Source organism: Anastrepha ludens, chromosome 5 (assembly GCF_028408465.1).
Source record: "Anastrepha ludens isolate Willacy chromosome 5, idAnaLude1.1, whole genome shotgun sequence".
In the NCBI taxonomy this organism is placed as follows: domain Eukaryota; kingdom Metazoa; phylum Arthropoda; class Insecta; order Diptera; family Tephritidae; genus Anastrepha; species Anastrepha ludens.
Window position 1 is genome coordinate 58,021,392 of NC_071501.1, and position 21,589 is coordinate 58,042,980.

At 36.2% G+C, this 21,589-nt stretch overlaps 2 protein-coding genes across 2 annotated transcripts in view; one reads left to right on the forward strand and one right to left on the reverse strand.

Annotated features, from left to right (window-relative positions):
• Positions 1-779: 779 nt before the first annotated feature.
• Positions 780-6,509, reverse strand: LOC128862695 (uncharacterized). Its single transcript, XM_054101355.1, has 3 exons — positions 6,385-6,509; positions 5,629-6,296; positions 780-846 (listed from the first exon to the last, which is right to left on the reverse strand). The coding sequence occupies exons 1-3, from the start codon at positions 6,478-6,480 to the stop codon at positions 780-782; spliced, it is 831 nt and encodes a 276-aa protein (XP_053957330.1). The 5' UTR covers positions 6,481-6,509.
• Positions 6,510-17,522: 11,013 nt separating this feature from the next.
• The window catches only part of LOC128863483 (uncharacterized), a 107,093-nt gene continuing 103,026 nt past the window's right edge, over positions 17,523-21,589 (forward strand). The window contains exon 1 of the mRNA XM_054102669.1: positions 17,523-19,573. Within this exon, the coding sequence (XP_053958644.1) occupies positions 18,038-19,573 (1,536 nt within the window). The 5' untranslated portion in view covers positions 17,523-18,037. The remainder of the gene's footprint in view (positions 19,574-21,589) is intronic.

Below are 21,589 nucleotides of genomic sequence, written 5' to 3' on the forward strand. Positions count from 1 at the left end.
GCTCCAGATGCTTGGAGAGCTTGTATGGAAGATTCTATCGCATTCCCCTCTTTGAAACATTTGTATAATTTTCTTAATGGAGTTATCAAATTGTTATAATATAATCCTAATTATGTTAATATCATCGAAATTCTCAGAACTTTTTACTTGACCTAATTTACACTTTTGTGATTAATATTAGTTTGTCAAACTGATTTAAATCTTTAAAGTCGAAATATGTCTACCAAACTTTACTAACTGTTGACCTAGCGAATAAAGTTTTAATTTCGTTCCCTAGCGTATTTACTTACATTAATTCCTATATGCCATATGCCTAAGACCACAAAGAAATACACCGAAATTTGTTGTTGTTTGTTAAAAGGAAAAACTGCGTATTTGAAGTTTTTTTTTAGAAAATTTTGCGATCTAAGACAGTTGGTGTAAGTTAATAAAATCATGTCACAGTTTTAAATTATAAAAGTCGGTTAAAATGTTAAATTTATATAAATTTTATTTAATTACTATTTTTAAGTTGAACTGTTTATTACAAAAGACACAAGGAGTAGAAGAAACGAGATCAATTTTACTCGCTTTCTTTTTAAATTATCCACTTTATACAAAACTCCATATGTATTCGTTTTTATAGTTTGCAATATACTTTGATGAACTACACTAAAATGTTGAAATAAAACAAAGAAATATAATAAAATGCTTGGTGTCTCTTTGTCTTTACTTTTTTTGCTCTTTTATTATAATGTTTCGTTTACATGCTTTTTTAAAAATGGATGAATTTTCTGTGCTCATTCATGGCGGGCATCCTTTTCAAGTATGAAAGGAAAGTTAGAAATGATGTTGAACAGTTTTTTTCTGGAAATACATATAAAGAAAGAACAAGCGTGAGTAAGTAAAATGGCTATTCAATTCTGAAGGAGTTTTTTTGATGTATGTACATATGTATGTGCATAAAGATACTTATCGTACGAATTCAAGTTAATTATCATGTGGAGACGACTTGTTTACATTTTTCACTGAAACCTGTTTCTGGCTACCGGGTATAAGTCGATTCTTGACGAAGCGATAGCTGATTTTGAAATGTTGTTAGACGTTGTTGCTTACCATTTCAAAAAAGCATCCATTCCTGCGCAACTACCATATAATTGGTGGAGCAGTTGATACTCGTCGTTCGGGTTCAAATCATGATGCAAGGGTTCAAAAGGTGATACAAATTACAAAATTTTTGCTGTCCCATACATAATATTTGGAAACATTATAAAGTATAAGAGTTTGTTGAAGCTGACTATAGAGGATAAAAGAAATGGCAAGCGGAACTTCTAATCTTGATAGAGAGGCTATATTGATAAGTGAGTATAGCGCAAAGCAACTCCACTCAAATTCATTAGAAATTAATCCAAGTAATAAAAATTTAATTAATTACTGTAATAAAAAGAGGAATTCTTTTAATTTTAGAATAAAAAAAAAAGCAAATTCTCTTAAATTTTGAGGGTCCGGCACTAGAAGTGTAACCAATTAAAAAGGCCATATATTTAGTTAGGAAAATTACTTTTATTCAATTCATAGTAAAAAATGTGTGAAAATAATACAAAATTAAGAATCAATTTACTTTTGCTCGATATGACCACCTTTTGCCTTGACTATGGCCTTCAGACGGTCCAGAAACGAATCGCAAGCTGCCCGAATATGACTTGCAGATATTTTTGCCAACTCGCGGACAATGGCTTTTTTCAGCGCCTCGAGACTGGTGAATCTTTTAGTTCGGACCTTGCTATCCAAAATGGCCCAAAGATAATAATCCATCAGATTCGCGGAATTTTAGAACTATTGTGTGGACGTTATGAAGTTCGGAACGTTGTTTTTAACCATTCTTGGTTCCCTCGAGTTTTGTGAGACGTGGCCGAGTCCTCTTGAAACGACCATGGTCTGCTACCGAAATGTTCGTCTGCCCACGGCTTCAAGGCAACTTCCAGAATACTTTCCCGATAATATTTCGCATTTACCTTGACGCAAGGTTCGATGAAAACGATTGGAGAGCGCCCATCCGTGGTTACAGTGGCCCAAACCATTACCTGTGGCGGGTGCTGCCTCCTGGTGGTCAATCGATGACTCGAATTCTCGTATGAACGGTTGGTCAAATAAACCCTATCGTTTTGGGAGTTAACGAATTGCTCAATTTCAAAATTTTTCTCGTCAGAAAACACAATGTTCGGAAGTTGACCATTTTCGGCCAAGCCAACAACTCCTTCGCTCTCTCAAGTCTGACTTGTTGCTGCTTTGGTGTGAGATTATGCGCCTTTTGGATCTTCTATGGCTTGACTTTGAGATTATTCTTTCAGTATGTGGCTACGGTCAGATATTTTCAGTTCTTTCGCCATTTGATTGGTACTTCGTCGGGTATTTCGCTCAATTCACTTCTTCACTTTTTGAACCATTTCACGGGACGTTGCAGTCTTTTGATTACCACGTCCTTGACGTTTCGCGATGCTACCTGTATCATTGTAACGAGTAAAAAACTTTATTTACTTTAAGGTGTTTTTCATAATTTTTTTTTTGATGTTCCACCGAGATTCGAACCAACGTTCTCTCTGTGAATTCCGAATAGTAGTAACGCACCAACCCATTCGGCTACGGTGGCTTTATTTACTCCGGTTTATTTTTCGCGTGAATAAGGTCCAAAACAATATTTCTTCTACACCGTTCTGTAGACCTATCAAACTTAATTTCACAAAGGAGACTACGAAGCTATCAAAACAAGAGGTCAACTGGACACAACGTATACAACTTTTATGTCGAAATTTATATAAATAAGTTTTTCACTATGAAAAAGTTTCGCATAAAAAATCATCTACGGATGGGAAGCGCCATAAAACTGTAGATCTCTCCATTTGTGGAACAATCTAAAGACGCACACAACAAATTGGAAAAGGACCCCGGTCAAACACCCAACAACGAATGTATGTACATAATAGGACTATGAATAAGTTCGTGCGGTTTTTTTTCGAAATTTGAAACTTTATTGACGTAAAATGGTTACAAATTTAATATTCAAAATATTGTCCATCGCTTACTACTACTTTTTCCCATCTTTCTGGCAATTCACGGATTCCCTTTGTGAAAAATTCGGTCGGTTTTGCCGCAATCCACGAATCGATCCATTTTTTGACTTCATCGTAATTACGGAAGTGCTGGTCAGCCAGGCCATGTTGCATCGATCGGAAGAGATAGTAATAGGATGGCGCAAGGTCTGGACTATACGGCGGGTGGGGTAGGACATCCCATTTGAGCGTTTCTAAGTATGTTTTGACCACTTGTGCAACATGTGGCCGAGCATTGTCATGTTGCAAAATAACTTTGTCGTGTCTATCGGCGTATTGCGGCCGTTTTTCTCGCAGTGCTCGGCTCAAACGCATCAATTGTCGTCGGTAGACATCCCCCGTAATCGTTTCATTCGGTTTCAGTAGCTCATAATACACAACACCCAGCTGGTCCCACCAGATACACAGCATAACCTTCAGGCCATGAATATTCTGCGCCGACGTCGATGTTGAAGCATGGCCAGGGTATCCATACGTTGCCCGACGTTTTGGATTGTCGTAATGGACCCACTTTTCATCGCCAGTCACAATTCGATGCAAAAAACCCTTTCTTTTGTGCCGTTGAAGCAGTTGTTCGCATGCCATAAAACGGCGTTCAACGTCTCTTGGCTTCAATTCATACGGCACCCAATGGCCTACCTTTCGGATCATTCCCATGGCTTTTAAACGTTTGGAAATGGTTGATTGATCAACTCCCAAAGTTTTTGCAACCTCTTCTTGCGTTTGAGCCGGATCTTGATCGAGCAATTCCTCCAATTCGGTATCCATGAACTTTGGCGGCGAACCCTCGCGTTCTTCGTCTTCCAAGCCAAAATCACCACTTTTAAAGCGTGCAAACCACTTCTGGCACGTTCGCTCAGATAGAGCATGCTCACCATAAACTTCCACCAAGATACGATGACTTTCGGCTGCTTTTTTCTTTCTGAAGAAGAATTCCCCGCAAAAACACATTATTTGGCACGAAATTCGACATTTTCAAGTGTGGTAAAAATATTGTTGTTTACGCTTCAAATAAAAAACTTATACTGACGTTTGTGCCTTACGACAGTAGCTCTCCAATGAATGTTTGGAAATGTGGATCGATGGAATAATAATCAAGTTACGCCATCTGTTGTAAAACCGCACGAACTTATTCATAGTCCTATTACATATTCTCGCATGCTTCACATTTCCCAAAGGTTTGGCATACAAGTTTGGCCAGCTAGAGGGTTGCAAAATAATATATAGTCCAGACCGTGACAATGCAAATTAAAAGTGAGTACAAAAAGAGAAGGGGTTTATGTGTGTAGCCGCCTAATCAGCAGGCCGGAAATACTAATGACGGCAGACGCTAGACGTTTTTTCTAAAATCTGATATAACCGAAGCTAATTCGGAACTGATACACTGAAGTCATATAAGTTTAGAAACGCCTTTAACCGGGTTTATAAATGATTCGATTACTTTCGATATTTATGCATGAGATACAAGGGAACTGCATCTTAAAGAATATTACTGCCACAGTTGTATCATATATCGCGCGTTGATACCAACATAAGATATCTAAATGGACGGTAAAAACGATCTGACTCCTCATAGCAACTTTAAGTTGTCGTCCGAGAGGAAATAAAATTCAAAAAGAGTCCGCAATCTTTACCATACTGCCCTTGCCCACAACAACGAAATAGTATAAATTTGAATTTATTTTACGCATTACCTCTTAGCTAAATAACTAAAATAAACTACGATGCATATATTGTGGTATACTATAGGAATAATAATTATTTCAAACCAATTCATGAGTTCCATACCAGAAGGATTAAATGCCTGGAGATTGTGAATGTTTTACAAGATACGGCATCCCGATTATGCAGCTGGTATTATTGTAGTACTACTCAAAGTTAAAGTGTTTCTAGCGAAACACCATACAAGTGGCAATTTTGACCGAAACTGCAGCAGACGGGCGAATTTTTATACTCGTACCTTGACTGCCGCTCATTTCTTATTGTTTATCTTCGTGTTTTCATAAGTAATTTAACCGTAGTTTACGGCAATAACCAGACTTTATTTCAGAAAAACGTGATATCTTAATTTAACTTTCAACTCAATTCATGACTGGACTTAAATTAATTAAAAATTCTAAACTTCTAACTGCAGTTCTGAATTACTGAACCACTGAATTGGCCTGATGATGATCTATACGAGTGTATTTATATAACGGCAGTCTCATACGAAATGCAATTTTGATTTATTCCATTTGTTCACAAGGACGTGAACGATTTTCATTTACAATGTACAAACTTTGAAAACACAAACTTCCCTGCACTGTTTCATTTTTATTAAAGTGGTGAACATTTTAAATGCAAGCAAGAAATTCTGCGCTATTATCCAACAAAAATGCTTAACCTTAGCACACACTAAGTCAATATAATGGCAAAATCAACCGAGCACCCATATATGAGCATACATACATAGCAAGGACACGAGTGGTTTTATCCAAAGGCTAATAAGCGCCGAGGCAGTCTTGGAGCTTGACCACATCAAAAGCATTAAAATACTTACAAAAACGACGCTGATCGTTTGTTGCGACAATTTCCTGTTAAATCTAGGTACTGATTTGTTCGGCATTGTCGAAAGTGGTGTTTGGTTGGCTTCTTATTTTGCTGCATCCTAAATTTGAACACTCCGGATTCATTGTAGTGTAACAATTTTGTTGGAAAAACTGTTATACCAGTTTTGTCTTCACTTCTCTGAATTTTCTGCTTTTCATGATGTACTAATCCTGGTGGTGAGGAAAGGATTGCAATTAATGTTGGTGATGCTGTTGCTGGCGACATTATTTTGGAATTCAGTTTCATTTCACCGGCCGGCATAAATTTGGGAGCAGGCATGTATTCGGATCGGGGTTCAAGCAAAATTTGAGTTGGTTTGTGCGATGAGAGTGGATTCGCGTACATGTTGGTAGTTTCTTGTATTGTAATCTCCTCTGCTCCTTCTGATGTTTGAGTACTAGACAAGATATTAATATTGTGCATTGGTTGGACCGTGGTTGTTGCCATTGGTGTTGGCCGCGGTTGTGAGAGCTCTGGTGAGACTGTTGGCTTTGATGTTGCTTGGATTGGCGTTGATATTAAAGGTTGCAAGAATGTTGGAAAAGGCGTTGTGAGCTTCAATGGTTTAACCGTCAAATCATCTTCATCATAATAATAATCTTCCTCGCTAGAATCTTCCTGCATATTACAGTTAAAAATATAATATATCTTCTATTAATAGAAGTGTACGTAAATAAATAATTTTATTTGATATTTGAATACTTGCCTCACCAAAGCCATTGTTATCCATTTCTATAATAGCCACATCCTTAATATTGATACGTATATTGTATTTACCACTTTGCCGCTGATCATAAATCATTTTGGAGTCATCATTGTTTACTGGCTCATCATTAACCGGTTGCCCACTGATTATAGTTAGCAGTAACAACAAAGCTAAACAAAATCGTCCAGCAACTAGCCGCTGAACCAGTTCTGAAATTTTCATTTCGTTTGTACATTTGTAGTACATTTTTTAGTATTTTAGACACAGGTGATGCCGCCAATGTCTAATGTGTACGTCGTTGGCGTTTGCCGGCTGAAGACTGAATATCAGAATTCAAAAGGAGTTGAGTGCTCGCCTAAAAAGGTTTTGGTTTCGAAAGAGCGCGTATCACTAACTAGCGCATAAAGAACTAAATGCAGAAAGATACTTCTGAACTTCGCCTATTACAGTCTTTTGTTTTTAATAGTAATGGGTGGTAGACGCTCTTTCAGTATTTTTGTACAGCTATGGAGAAGAAAGTAGCACTCTTATAATCAATACACTAAACCGCAGTATGTTTCACATTTTTACAACAATAAATGGTAGAAATGGAAGAAAGTAGCACTCTTATAATCAATACACTAAACCGCAGTATGTTTCACATTTTTACAACAATAAATGGTAGTTTAGTTGATAATCGTCGTGGAATGAAGCTCGGATTTTTAAATAGTTTTATTGTTAAGTTCGGATATTGTTATTTCCCCCTCAAATATCCGTATTCTATGGCATGAATGTATAGGCTGAAAATTGTGTTAAATGAAAGAAAATAAGACCAACAAGTAATTAGCGATTTCAACGAGGCAAGCACTGATTTGAAGGAAATAACTTTCTTTAGTGCAGAAATGTTAGCCGTGATATATAGGGGGTGTGGCATCTGACAAATATTATATACCAAAATGTGGAAACGAATATATTATATATCTAAAACTAATTAAGCTAGGCGAAAATTGGCACGAATGCACAAATTGAATATATCGTTAGTTACGATGACAAAAGGTAGGTATGGCGAAATACATAAAATAAAATAAAAATCTTAGTTAAATCTTGCATCTTCGAACTGTACACTTTTATACCCGCGCGCACTTATAAACTATCATCCTTACATTTGAAGTACACATTACCCAAGAAGGATAGGATGAAAGAATGCTATTTTATGCGTGGAATTATCGTAAAATAAAACCTAAATGTTCCTGTTTTTATTAAATGTTACATATTTATATAAAAGTAAAAACTATTTCATTTGTAATACCACAGGTTTATAAAGTAATGATAATCTTCTATACTATAAAGGTGAATGTCTGTGCGTTGTCCGCGCATCACTACGAAACGACAACACCAAATGACGTAAACATTTTTATACATTCATAGGTATTTTCACCCAATGAAGGTTATAGGCATGCTTTTATGATGGAACTCCCTTCCCATAGCCCCCAGGCCGCGCCACCACTCTCATTCGTCACTAATAATCGAATATTTGCTTAAATTTAATCTAAAAAATCTCAGTTTTTCCTATTTCCCACTATTTATAGCACACTCTAGACTTCATAATCCGCATAAGCTGTTCAACTATGACCCAAATGCAAAGTTCAAAAACGGTTTGAGATAGAAAATTAATAAAATTAATTTTACTTGATATTTTTCTGATTGGTTGTTTTGATTTTATTCAACGAGACATAGCAACGGATGCCGGGTATTGTAATGTTATGGTTATTAATAAAAAAATATTTTCTATGAAATTATTGTTTGTAATTCTTTTATATACATTTCCTAAATCCCTCAAAACTACTCCTACGCGAGCGCGGCCGCGGGTTAAAGCTAGTATTTGATAAAAATGTAAAAATAAAAGCTTTAAGTACACGATAAGACAAACAAACAAACAAACGGACGACGCTGATCAAATTGGAATTTAGTACAGAAAATCTTAACGGGCGAGGTCGCTCATTTTCATTCAAGAGGTTAGTAAAAGCGAAATGGTTTTGCGTGTTTTCTTTCCATTTTTGATGACACTGTCAAACTTAAACTTAAAAGATAGCAAAAAGTTAAAGGCGTTGACTTACCAAAACACTACTCGCACAAGATTTATTTATATGTAGATAGAGTGTATACTGTAAAAGTGTTCAATAATTAGAGTGGATGATAGGAAGATCCAAACAAAAAAAAAGGAGGTGGAGGGTGAAAAAGGGTGAATATAAACCGTTGGCAAGTTACGGTTGGATAAAATAATTTTCAGTACTTTTAGAAACAAAACATCTCTCTTAAACGTTAAGTTCTTGTAAAAAATTTTTTAATAAGCTTTTAAAGGCAAGAAACCGTTAAAATGTTTTCTCAAACTACATGTTTAAATTGGTTTGCCTTGAACCGCCTCTCACGCTCTTAAAGTATTGCAAACTGTTACCGCACAGCCTTTGTTTTATATTTCGGATTTAGATTATTATTTGTTTGAAATTAGATATTTCGAATACAAAATTCATAGTCCGCGAAGATAATTTAGAAGCTACTAAATTCCCAAATATTTCGCTAATGAATGCCAAAGAAAGTGCTGCCAAAAAACCAAAACTATAATTGGAAAATTATTCTAGAGACGAAATAATTTTGGTCAAAAATAGTTTTTTGAATCTTAACAGCAAAATAAGAAAAACGTTGATTGAAATCTATAGAAAAAAAGAATCGGAAATGGATTGAAGGGACCTCTCTTGCGATTATTTCGGAACTTGGTCTTTCTGTATTTATTAATCGAGTTGAAGTTGATACCGATTTTTCGAAACCTTTTGACTTTTAAGGTCTAAACTAGCTGATCTTGGCTTTCATTTTAGCTTTTCGGCGAAAGTGCGTTTCGTTGTTGTTATGGGTTGTAGTTGCTCACGATCTTTTACTATGTCATCGGATGTTCTGCGAGGTAGCGTCTTCAGACTCTTTTGTTTGTCATTTTTATTACTGACATATAACATTGCTTGGATATTCTAATTTTGTGATGACTTACACATGTACAAAACCGTCACGGGTCTTTCTAATTCTATCAAACTTCAAACGGATTTTGATAATGTAACAGCTTTGTATATGGTAAAAATCGTTTGAATCTAAATATTAAAAAATGCTTTAGATTAGCATTTTCTAAATATTGATCTCCAATCCATACTAGGTATTATATTGGTGACTATTTGCTGAGTTCGGTTCACGAGATATCCGGTTTTGGAATAGTTGTTGATGCCATTATTCGCATCAGCTCGCACAGAGTATGGAATACATAGGAAAACTTTTCACTTCCTTCCAACAAGTCTCAAGTCATCCGAGTGGGAAATCGGGTTTGATCATGGTGCAAGGGTGGCGAAGCTCAACAAATGGTCGCAAAGCCATCCCAGTTTATTTAGGGATTTAATAATTCCTCACGGAAGGGCGTCATTAAAACCCTCTTGGATCTCGACAAAAATGCCCAATACGAAACCGTACAGCGTTGGAGACTCCTTTATATGCGTATATGAACTTACATGTCGCAATAAGTAGGTTTTCGCATATGTGCTGATTAATAAAGAAATGATTTTTTAACAATTTTGCAGCTAAGGCTATAACCAAATGTAAACCAAAGCTTCGGGAAGTTTATTAAATGCCCAGGTGGGCATATTTGTGAACATTCAAGTTATTTAAATTATGTTGACAGCTTAGGCATTAGTGAAAAGCAAGTAATGGGTTATTCAATAGGTGCGCTTCAACTTTTTTCCGAAAGGGAGGGCGAACGACGCAATATTTTTTATTTTTCGCTTGTCATTTGTAAACTTCATTAGTATACATTTCATCATGGAACGCTACACACTTGAGCAACGATTGCAAATCGTGCAAATTTTTTATGAAAATAATCGTTCTGTTGCTGCTACTTTAAGAGCATTACGGCCATTTTACGGTCCATTTAACAAGCCGTCCCGTTTTGGGGTTATGTGAAGTCATTGGTCTACAGTAACAAGCCGGCGACGATTTGTGAGCTCAGAGCCAATATTGAAAGCGAAATTGCTGGAATTTCGGCCGATTTATGCAAAAGAGTGGTCGAAAATTGGGTTCAACGATTGGACTTCGTAAAACGTGCACGCGGTGGTCATGCAAAAGAAATCGAATTTCATACTTAAATGTATATGTTCAAACTCGATAATAAAAAAAAATTAGTTAAAAAAGTCTAACCGTTTGTGTTTTATTCAAAAAAGTTCAAAAGTTGAAGCGCTCTTACTGAAAAACCCTATAGATACAATTTTGTCCCATAAAAACAAAAACAAATTAGTCTATAACTATGTTTAATTGCATATTTATTTCATTTTTATGGTGGAATTCTATAAGCGTTGAATTTTATAGAGGTTGTAAGCACAAGTTTAGAAATGGTTTCAATTGTTTGGTGGTTATATATTTTGGAAACAGCTTCCACCTATGTATATTGCAGAATATCGTGACCAAATTGAAAGCTACGCGCGGCCCAATTAAATATTAAATGACAACTCGACTCAATAAAGTAGACGCCCCTTATGTCTGATTTGTGCACGCTTTGAATTCTGGCATCTGCTCATCGCTATATGTGCTGACAAAATGGCCGATTGACACTAATTACTTCATATTTGCCAGAACTAAATATGCATATTAAGAAGAATAATGCTAGATTCACTTGCAAGTTTGAAAGCAGAGCAATGTTTGAATAAATAAAAATTAAAACAAAAACAACCACATACATAGGATAACAATTCGGTGCCGATGTGAGTGTGAATGGAGAAACGAGAAAGAAATTTTATTTTTATTTTGGCATACAAAAAAATTTGTTTTCATTCTTTTAATTGCTATTATATTAATTTCCGACCTACCACAAGTTTTAATGAATTGAAGGTATAGAGTAATACTTTGATGAGTCTGTATGTTAATGGAGCACACTAAAAATAGTCTCTAAAAAGAGAGCAAGTGCCATTAAATATTTCCGAGACTGAATCGTGATAAAAATACGTTTCGTTAGTGTGCTGCTAATTTTAGATTTCGTAACGAAGTTGTATATGTAAATAGAAAAAAATGCCGTGACACAAATATATTTTCATCAGCAGTGTTGCACTTTATTTTGACAACGAAATAAGAAAACTATTTTTTCAGTTTGGTAAAGAAGAACTTTTAAACTACAACATGCGTGTTTATAAGATAGTCCTCCACAAGTGTAGATGTGAGTGAAGTGATTAGACGAAACTGGACTTTATACATTTTATTTTATTTCATTATTACAGTAAATATAATAAACAACAGTTGTTACTTTTCATCTCACTTTTATTAACAGCTGGAATTGAATTCTAGACTCAAAAAGTTCCGATGGAAAACGACCTTGTACAGTTTTTAAAATTAAAGAAAATTAAAATTAGTCACGCAAATGTTTTCACTTTGGTAGAATAAGTCAGCGTACTGACTAGCCGAAAGAGGTTTACGGATTTTGTAGCTTTAAATATTCAGAGATCTTACAAACTAAAGGCTTAAATATTAAAAGAAAGGAAGCATTACAAATCAGATGTTTAATTTTCATAGCTACCAAAAAACCTTCACTAATTGGTAACCTCCTGTGAAGGAAAAATCGATTGCGACTCCACTCTAGAATCTAACAGTTTTTGGAAATTATCAATTTTAGAGATTCTATTCCAAATTTGAATACCTACATACTATATTTCAACGATGGCAACAAAATATGTACCAATAGTAGTCATATCAATACCATGTAGCGATTGTTTTCTCACTCTTGGCTTATTGCAAATGGGACAGTTGACTCGCCTTTACTCTTAGAGCGCATTCATTTTCACGTACGTCGAAAAAACTTCAGAGTAATGATTTATTCTTCCTAGAGCGTGTTAGAACTGTTTATGCTTCGAAAGCACCTATGATTAGAATATTGAATGAGTTCAACGATATTTCAAGTTCTTTGGCTTTTGATTTATCGCTATCTACATTTAAGTTTAAATTATCACTTAGTGATTTCTTTAAATAGTATCGAAGCATGTATGTACATGTACCTATATAATTCTTACAAATACCCTTAGTTCTATGTAGTCTGTAAGAAACCTTGACTTACTAAATGAATAAATGAATAAAAATCGACGACGAAGTAGAATAGCTCCTGAATATTTGAATATAGTCTGCCACAGGAAGTTTTAGTTCTCGTAATATTTTTATTCATTTGAATATATCCAAGGTGCCGCAAAATTAATGATCAATTTACTTGTTAAATTGTTACAATTAATAATTTAATTAACAATTTACAGTTAAAAAATGATTTTGAGTAACGGAAATATTTATTCTGACTTTTACGCGGTCAATTGCTGCCTGTTTTTATACAGCAGTTTTCTAGTTTAAGTGTCAAATATGATTGACGTACGATGCCATTTGCAAAAATTATAAAAAAAGTTGTAAAAAAGGAAATCAAAGGAAAAAAATAAAAATACATTGAACATAAATTTTTGCCCTTTATTTTTAAGGTATAATTTTCACTAACAATTTTAATTTCTAACCTGATTCTAACCGATTGTTTTTTGCAAACGAAAATTAGTGAAGAAGCATAAACACACTAATACCAAACATCTTCTTCTTAATTGGCGCGATAACCGCTTACGCGATTTTGGCCGAGTTTAACAAAGCGCGCCAGTCGTTTCTTTCTCGTGCTAACCGGCGCCAATTGGACACACCAAGTGAAGCCAAGTCCTTATCCACCTGATCTTTCCAACGCAGAGGAGGCCTTCCCCTTCCTCCGCTACCATTAGCTGGTACCGCATCGAATACTTTCAAAGCCGGAGCGTTTGTATCCATTCGGACGACATATCCCAGCCAACGTAACCGCTAGATCTTTATTCGCTGCCATATGTCTACAGGGTTTCATTGAAAAGTAATCAGCCTTCCCGCACGGAGCGTCTGCCAAGCGATTAACCGAATCGGCTGGAGGGGGAAAATGATCGTTGGACCTTCCCCTTCCACTAGGAACCGGTGCCAGTTCGCTGGCAACAGCGGTGCAGTCAACATCGCTCCGCGTGTGGAAGCTGTTTTAAAAGTGTGTTAGGATTTTGCAGTGGCGAAAATGGAGCGATCGTTGGAGCAACGTTACTCGATCAAATTTTGCGTAAAGCTAAATAAAACGAGTACCGAAACCATTGGGCTACTCAAGGAAGCTTACGGGGACCAATCTCTGTCCAGTGCCCAGGTAAAACGGTGGCACAAGTCGGAGTGGCACGCGAGCCAGTCACCACGACCCAACAAGGCGCACATGTCGAAATCCAAGGTTAAATCAATATTTTTAACACTAAGGGCCTCTTCTTTTCGCCAAGAGTTAGCAAGTGGCGAATAGATGAAGCATCTGGTAGAAATGAACATATGTTGGCAACGTGGTTAGTACGCTGGCATTAATGAAATATACATAGTAGCTGGATTATGAGTTCTACAAATAACTTCTAAGATATGTTAACGTTAAATCGCCAGTTAATTACAAGGAGAGTAGATTAGCGCGGGACTAGTGACGAACTACGAACGTTAGTGAAATCGCTAGTTCCGAACTATCTACGTTTACTGCAGGGTAGAAACATACATATATACGTGTGCATGTATGCAGCTAAGCATCCGAACTGGTGTATCTACTCTGAAATGTACACTGATATTTGTATAGTAAGAAGTAGAAGTTGAAAAATAAAAGTGTAAGAACGGTACATGTGTAATTATGTGTAACCAAATGTTGGATTTAGTTTTTTGTGGCGGTGCTTGGAATTTAATATAATTTTCAGTTCATAATTTTCGAGTAATTCAAACTCGCATTCCTATAAAGAACTTGTAATTGTTTTTAAGTAAATAAACAAACATAGTATGTTAACATACATGTGTGCTTATGCATACAATAACATATGTTATTTATGCATGTATTTCATTCTCACATTTGAAGAGCAATACTCAGCCGCGAGAAGTTTGCGTACCTATAACATGGTTTGTTGACGATGCACTGCGCAAGGTGTTTTTTTTACAGTGCAACGAGCTGAAGTCACTTTGCTTTGTTGGTTTTGTATGCTATTTTTGTTTTTGTTTATGTTTTGGTTTTAAGCAATCGTGACTCTCTTATTGCCTGTAGAAGGTGTGTATTGCCGCACACATACATATGTATGTTGCTAAAGTGCAAATTTGGATGGGCTTAGAGAGGTATGTTTATAGTGATTTCACTAAAAATCCGTAAGTCTTTCGAATTCTCCCATAACCAACTATAAGTTCTTCATATGTTGTATTAAAAGCAATATACATATTGTACATATATAGTAATTTGAGCAAACTGACGAATACATAGAACCGGCCGTCGTGGGATCGAAGTCTAGATCTGAACATTATTGGAAATCTATGGTATGATACAATAGGAAAATGATATAATTCGAAGACAAAAATGCTTCAATTCGAATCAATAAAACGGCCTGGACTGAAATTTCATAATGCTATCTGGAGAATTTGTACAAATCCATTCATCAACACATTCACGAAGTAATATATGTATTAGAAAGGTTGCAGCACAAACTATTGAGTTTTAAATAATAAATGTAAAAAAAAAATTAAATGTATTTATTATTATTTTTTCTTGTTCGGTTAATGCCTCTATTCAAGTGAACCAATAATTCAAGCACAATAATACAACCGCTGACGTTTTACTGCTGCAAAATACCGTTATATTTCGATGAATGTTTATTTTCTTTAAATATCTTTCCCCGTTCATTAGTGCTATAGAATTGTATAGTTCCATAAGTAAAAACACTATCAGCTGGTTGTCAACAAATTCGAACAGCTCACATTAACTGATTTTAAAAGCTCCTTGCTATTACATGGTAGCATTAAAAAAAAGTCGTACAAATTTAAACATTTCTCAATAAAAAAATTATTATAAGTGAGAAAATATCTATTATTGGGAACTTTGGGTTGAGTAAGAAAGTACAACATTCTGTATTACAAATTCTGGGTGTGAATAATACTTTATGAAATTCTTTATTGCGAAATGAAGAATTTATATAAACATTTTTCTTTGTAAAATTCTGTAGAGAAGTTTATATTAAGACAATATTATTAAAATAACTAGGGCTAATCTCAGAAACGGATTAAATTGCTAAAAATTTCATTGATTGTTAATCTATCTTGTATCTTATAACTACATTTGTTCATGTACCTACATATCAATATTCAAACATTGACCCTCGTATCTACCTCGATTGCCATACATTAGCACAGCATAATTACAATATAAAATACATGTATATGTACATATATGTTTTAACATCAAGTTGAGTTACCGGTTCTTTTTAATTATTTTTGAGTTAAAAAAAAATTATTTTTTGATCGAAAAGGCAACATACTCGTACAAGTGTTTGTTCTGTGGTTAAGAAAAGAAACTCTTCTTACCAAAAATAAATTTGAAAAGTTTTCACTGATTAATGCATATGTACATAAATACATACTTACATATATATATATTACTTATATATATAATTCGCGCTAATTAAGTTTTTTCATGGCAGAAATACACTTGGAGTATTTGTTATGTACGTAATTGAATTTGTTATTTATTATTATAGTTATGAAACAACTCGCGTTTTAGTTAAAATGCCAAAACAAATTACTAAAACAGTAAAAATTTAAAAATATTGTAATATCACACGCCTGTTAGAAAATGTGGTAATAAGAGTTGCATACGTTAGTTATAGAGCTGTGCAAGAATAATCGAATACAAGATTTCGCCATCTCAGGTACGAGAGGTCAGCACTGAGAATAAATAAATGAAAAGTAGAAGAATAAGCGAAAGTAAGTGGAAAGCCTATAATGACGGAATACATTGTCGTGGAAAGTAAGAAAAAATCTGCTTTTCGAAATTTCATATTCATTTATGCTTTAACAATTCCACACGAGCCACTCCATTGTCATTATTTTGTTTAATTTAAAAATCAAAATATCCACAAACAAGCAACTTTTCACTCAAACGTTAAATTCGACAAGAATAAAGTATCGGCTTGGGCATGGCACCACCTTTATATTCTCTACATCGCGGAGTTGTACTGTGTCCAATAGCAACCACCGCATTGATTGCGCTTACAAATGTTGCTAAGTGAGAATGATTCATTGCAGGCATGGCAACATTTGTAACACATTCTCTGTGCAGCTCGCGCGCATGATTTGTGTTCGTGATGTTGCGAAAGCGTGTTGCTAACGTGTTGCCGATGCTCACCGTCGACTTTTGTTGACTGCACTGCCGAATGGTGGTTTTGTTCAAATCAGAATCAGTTATTACTGCGGCATAAAACCTTTCGTGTGTTTTCGTTTTGTGAGCGGATTGTAAGAGTAGTGTAAATTATTACAACAGTGTTTCTGTTATTTCTTATTGAAGTTTTTATATTTATTTTTTATGTACATACATTTAAAAAGTTACACTAAACAGTACACTAACCGAGAAGCAAACGGATGCTTTGACGGCGCGCCCTCAGCGGCATGTGTATGTAAATAAATGCAAATACATATGCGTATCTGTCCTTATTTTTTTTTGCAAGCTGATGGTAAACATAGTGGTTGAGCAAACACAACAATTTATAAATTTTTGTGAATGAAATTTGGCACAAAGCGCATCGGAAAGAAGGCATCTCCATCTTCACGGCTGTTCGTGGGCATAGCTTGATCTTATCGCAGCGCCCACGAAAAATCAAATTTTAATACAGCTCAACAAATTGTTTTAGCTTAAATAAGCAATAAATGCAAAGGTGTTGTGCTAGTATGATAAGTTTGGCAAAGGTGAGACTTTCTGTCTATTTTGCTGCGGTCTGTCTCGCCTACTCGCCCAGGAAGATGGTGTAGTGACGATTGCGGTTGCAAAGTGAAGTCAGAACAACCACAGAGCATACAACCATCGATAGTGTTTAGTTTTTTGTCTACGATTTTCTTAATGTTGATGCAGTCCATGATTCACGAATACATTGAAATAAAAGTGAAGGCTTCAAATATAGTTGTGAATTACAATAAGTGAAATAATAACCAAGGTATGTACTTGAGTACACCCTTATTGTGTAAACATATGTATGTATTTAAGTATTTATATGAAAAACCTACGCACATATTGCATTTATTTGTAAGTGCGTACAAATGTGCATATGTACATATGCATGTATGAGTAAATCTGTATGTATATACATATATTACTTATAGAGTGAAGTGCTTGGTGTGTTTGATTTTTTTTAAATCACCAGATTAACAGGGAGTTGGAGAAGAAATATCCTAACCAATAAATATGCAAAAATAAAGCTACAAAAATCTGAAAAGCCAAGAATATACGTAAAGTAGATAAATTGGCAATATATCAAAAAAGTTATTAATTTAGCGATGGTGTGGTACGATATATAAATATTGTTATTGTAATATTTTTATTGGAGAACAGCAACAATAGAAAAAAAGCAAATAATGTACCATACGACAAAGCTGTGCTGCTGCGCGGAGCTGCAATAACAGTAATATACAACAACTAAAAACCAAAACAATAAGAAAAACAATAATCCACATTAGCAATAAATAGCAGCGGCGGGCAATAGAAATATCTAAGTTTTCCACAACTATAAAAGCGCATTTTGCCAATATGGCGCGCAATAACGTCACCGTGAAAAACATCACAGGCATCTACACAGTTCAACGATGGTTTGAGTATTGCCGCATCCTAGCACTATTTGTAGCGCTGCACTGCAATGCTTCACTGCCATTAGTAGTCTCTGCTGTTGGCAACCGCGTTGACAGCAGCACTGAGACTGTTGCTGAAGGTGTTGGCTTACCCGCAGTCGGTGGTGTTAATGGCATTCCTGAGAGGTCTGCGTATATTTTACCGCCGTCTCATGTATTCCGGCATCAGGAGCATTATTCGCAGCGTACTGAACAGAACGTGAATGACTTCAAGCGAGCGCAATTGTACAAGCAACTTAGTGAAAATTATAGTAACTCTATCCCTAAAACAGTCAATAGCAGCGACAATAGCGGCAACAAGTATATTCATTTACTGTCGCAATCGGAGCCTCAGATATCAGAACATTTGCACCGTCACAGTCACAGACATTCATCGAGCCCGGCCTCCGTATGGGAACGTTATGTTCTCCCACCTCTTCGACATCAACGACATCAGCAACTACAACAACACCACCATCGTCAGGAAGCCGCAGCAGCCAAGCCAGTAGTGGTAACATCTTCACCATCAATACACCTGATAGTGCCCACAGCAACAGAGGCAGCTGTCGGAGGAGTTGTCGTCGCTACAACTAATGAGGACGTCAAAATAGCATCATCTATTATTTCCACAACCAACAGCAGCAGCGAAGCACAGCATATGAAACCACATCGTTACTTTGATCGCGATGGGCTCTACCAATCGCCTTATCTGTGGACAACAAAAGGCCCAAAAGTGCGTGGTGATAAAAATGGTTGGTTAGAAAAAGATTTCGCCGGCATGCGCTTTTACAATAGAAGGCAAACTGACAGCCAAAGAATTTCGCTAAATTTAAACGCCGGCTCGGATGACGGATCACCCACACGAAAAGATAGTGCTTATAAAAAAGTAGAGGATACCGATTCCAGTGAAACAAAGAGTAACGCCAATACGGGGACATTTGTTGGCGAAAACTACGGCAGTCAAGTAGCTGAGGATGAAGTAGATAATAGCAGTGAATATGATGATTATTCGTACGGTGATTCAGTAGAGGAAAGTGTGAGTGCGAACGAGTTTCCCGATGCTAGCGACATGCAAGACGGGGAACATCGAGCAACCGTCAAACGTTTTACGAATCCATTTAAAGACTTTCGTGTGCCACAAAAGGAACGCGACTATCCACACTCATATTCTGCAATGCGCCGGCGCATAGCCAGAGATCGAGACGGTGATGATAGCAAAACAAACTCTAACTTTGGTGCCGATTCTGATAATAATAGTGATGCAGACTTTTCTAGCGAAAAGTGGCAACGCATCGAGCAAGAGCACCATCGCAAACAACAAGAACACCAGCAAAAAATGTTGGCGTTGCGTTCACGTCACGACGACTATTACAGATTCACAGAGGCAGCTGCGACAACAGAGTCAGCGACTGTGTCTGTCGCGGCAGCAGCACCCAAGGAACAGCGTTATATTGATGATGTAAGTGCAGTTTTTTTAAATTAAATTTATTGTATTTTGCGATATTATTGATGCTCTTTACAACTATTTACTTAGATACACGCACATGCATATAGGTATATGTAAATATACAAAAAAACATATACACATTACGTTCTAGGCCGCTGGACTGATAACCCTAAAGCGAATTTGGTTTGCCTGATTTCAGCGGCTATCAGCTGCTGTAATTATGCCAATATGATGTAAATATAATATGTCTGTAGATTTCAGGGGATGGGTGATTGGTGTAATAGGACTATGAATAAGTTCGTGCGGTTTTTTTTCGAAATTTGAAACTTTATTGACGTAAAATGGTTACAAATTTAATATTCAAAATATTGTCCATCGCTTACTACTACTTTTTCCCATCTTTCTGGCAATTCACGGATTCCCTTTGTGAAAAATTCGGTCGGTTTTGCCGCAATCCACGAATCGATCCATTTTTTGACTTCATCGTAATTACGGAAGTGCTGGTCAGCCAGGCCATGTTGCATCGATCGGAAGAGATAGTAATCGGATGGCGCAAGGTCTGGACTATACGGCGGGTGGGGTAGGACATCCCATTTGAGCGTTTCTAAGTATGTTTTGACCACTTGTGCAACATGTGGCCGAGCATTGTCATGTTGCAAAATAACTTTGTCGTGTCTATCGGCGTATTGCGGCCGTTTTTCTCGCAGTGCTCGGCTCAAACGCATCAATTGTCGTCGGTAGACATCCCCCGTAATCGTTTCATTCGGTTTCAGTAGCTCATAATACACAACACCCAGCTGGTCCCACCAGATACACAGCATAACCTTCAGGCCATGAATATTCTGCGCCGACGTCGATGTTGAAGCATGGCCAGGGTATCCATACGTTGCCCGACGTTTTGGATTGTCGTAATGGACCCACTTTTCATCGCCAGTCACAATTCGATGCAAAAAACCCTTTCTTTTGTGCCGTTGAAGCAGTTGTTCGCATGCCATAAAACGGCGTTCAACGTCTCTTGGCTTCAATTCATACGGCACCCAATGGCCTACCTTTCGGATCATTCCCATGGCTTTTAAACGTTTGGAAATGGTTGATTGATCAACTCCCAAAGTTTTTGCAACCTCTTCTTGCGTTTGAGCCGGATCTTGATCGAGCAATTCCTCCAATTCGGTATCCATGAACTTTGGCGGCGCACCCTCGCGTTCTTCGTCTTCCAAGCCAAAATCACCACTTTTAAAGCGTGCAAACCACTTCTGGCACGTTCGCTCAGATAGAGCATGCTCACCATAAACTTCCACCAAGATACGATGACTTTCGGCTGCTTTTTTCTTCATATTAAAATAATGAAGAAGAATTCCCCGCAAAAACACATTATTTGGCACGAAATTCGACATTTTCAAGTGTGGTAAAAATATTGTTGTTTACGCTTCAAATAAAAAACTTATACTGACGTTTGTGCCTTACGACAGTAGCTCTCCAATGAATGTTTGGAAATGTGGATCGATGGAATAATAATCAAGTTACGCCATCTGTTGTAAAACCGCACGAACTTATTCATAGTCCTATTATAATATACTGCTGCGTTAATGAATAATTAGCATTGACCGCTTTTTAGACACAGTAAAGACACTTTAGTTCTTTCAATGACTCATTGCCATCAACTGCGTATTGCATTATTCTAAAGACAATTGGAAATTAATAGGAAACACATGCCAATAAATTAGTGAACCCAGAAATATAATTAAATATGTATTTTAAGAAGAAAGAAAAAAATGAATAAACAACTAGCAAAGTATGATAAAAAAATGTAAGTCATCGTTAACTATTGTTTTGAGATTGGAATTATATAAGATCCTCATAATAATTGCGAGCGGAGAAAAATTTATGTGATGAAAAGCTCTTATTTTGAATTATAAAAGCCTTTTTAAAATAATTATGAGAGAGATACATTTTTTACGTCTTCAAATACTTATTTTGCGACAAAAAGTCTTTAGATAATAATTGTAAGTATAAAAAAGTCCAAGTGTT

What these genes read in the sequence shown, in the direction of transcription:
- LOC128862695 (XM_054101355.1), bottom strand. Translation starts at nt 6,480, where the DNA reads ATGATTTATGATCAGCGGCAAAGTGGTAAATACAATATACGTATCAAT. An exon ending in ATAACAATGGCTTTGGTGAG is followed by an intron (nt 6,297 to 6,384) that starts GCAAGTATTCAA and finishes TGTAATATGCAG; the next exon opens with GAAGATTCTAGCGAGGAAGA. An exon ending in AAACGATCAGCGTCGTTTTT is followed by an intron (nt 847 to 5,628) that starts GTAAGTATTTTA and finishes ATGTATTTCCAG; the next exon opens with AAAAAAACTGTTCAACATCA.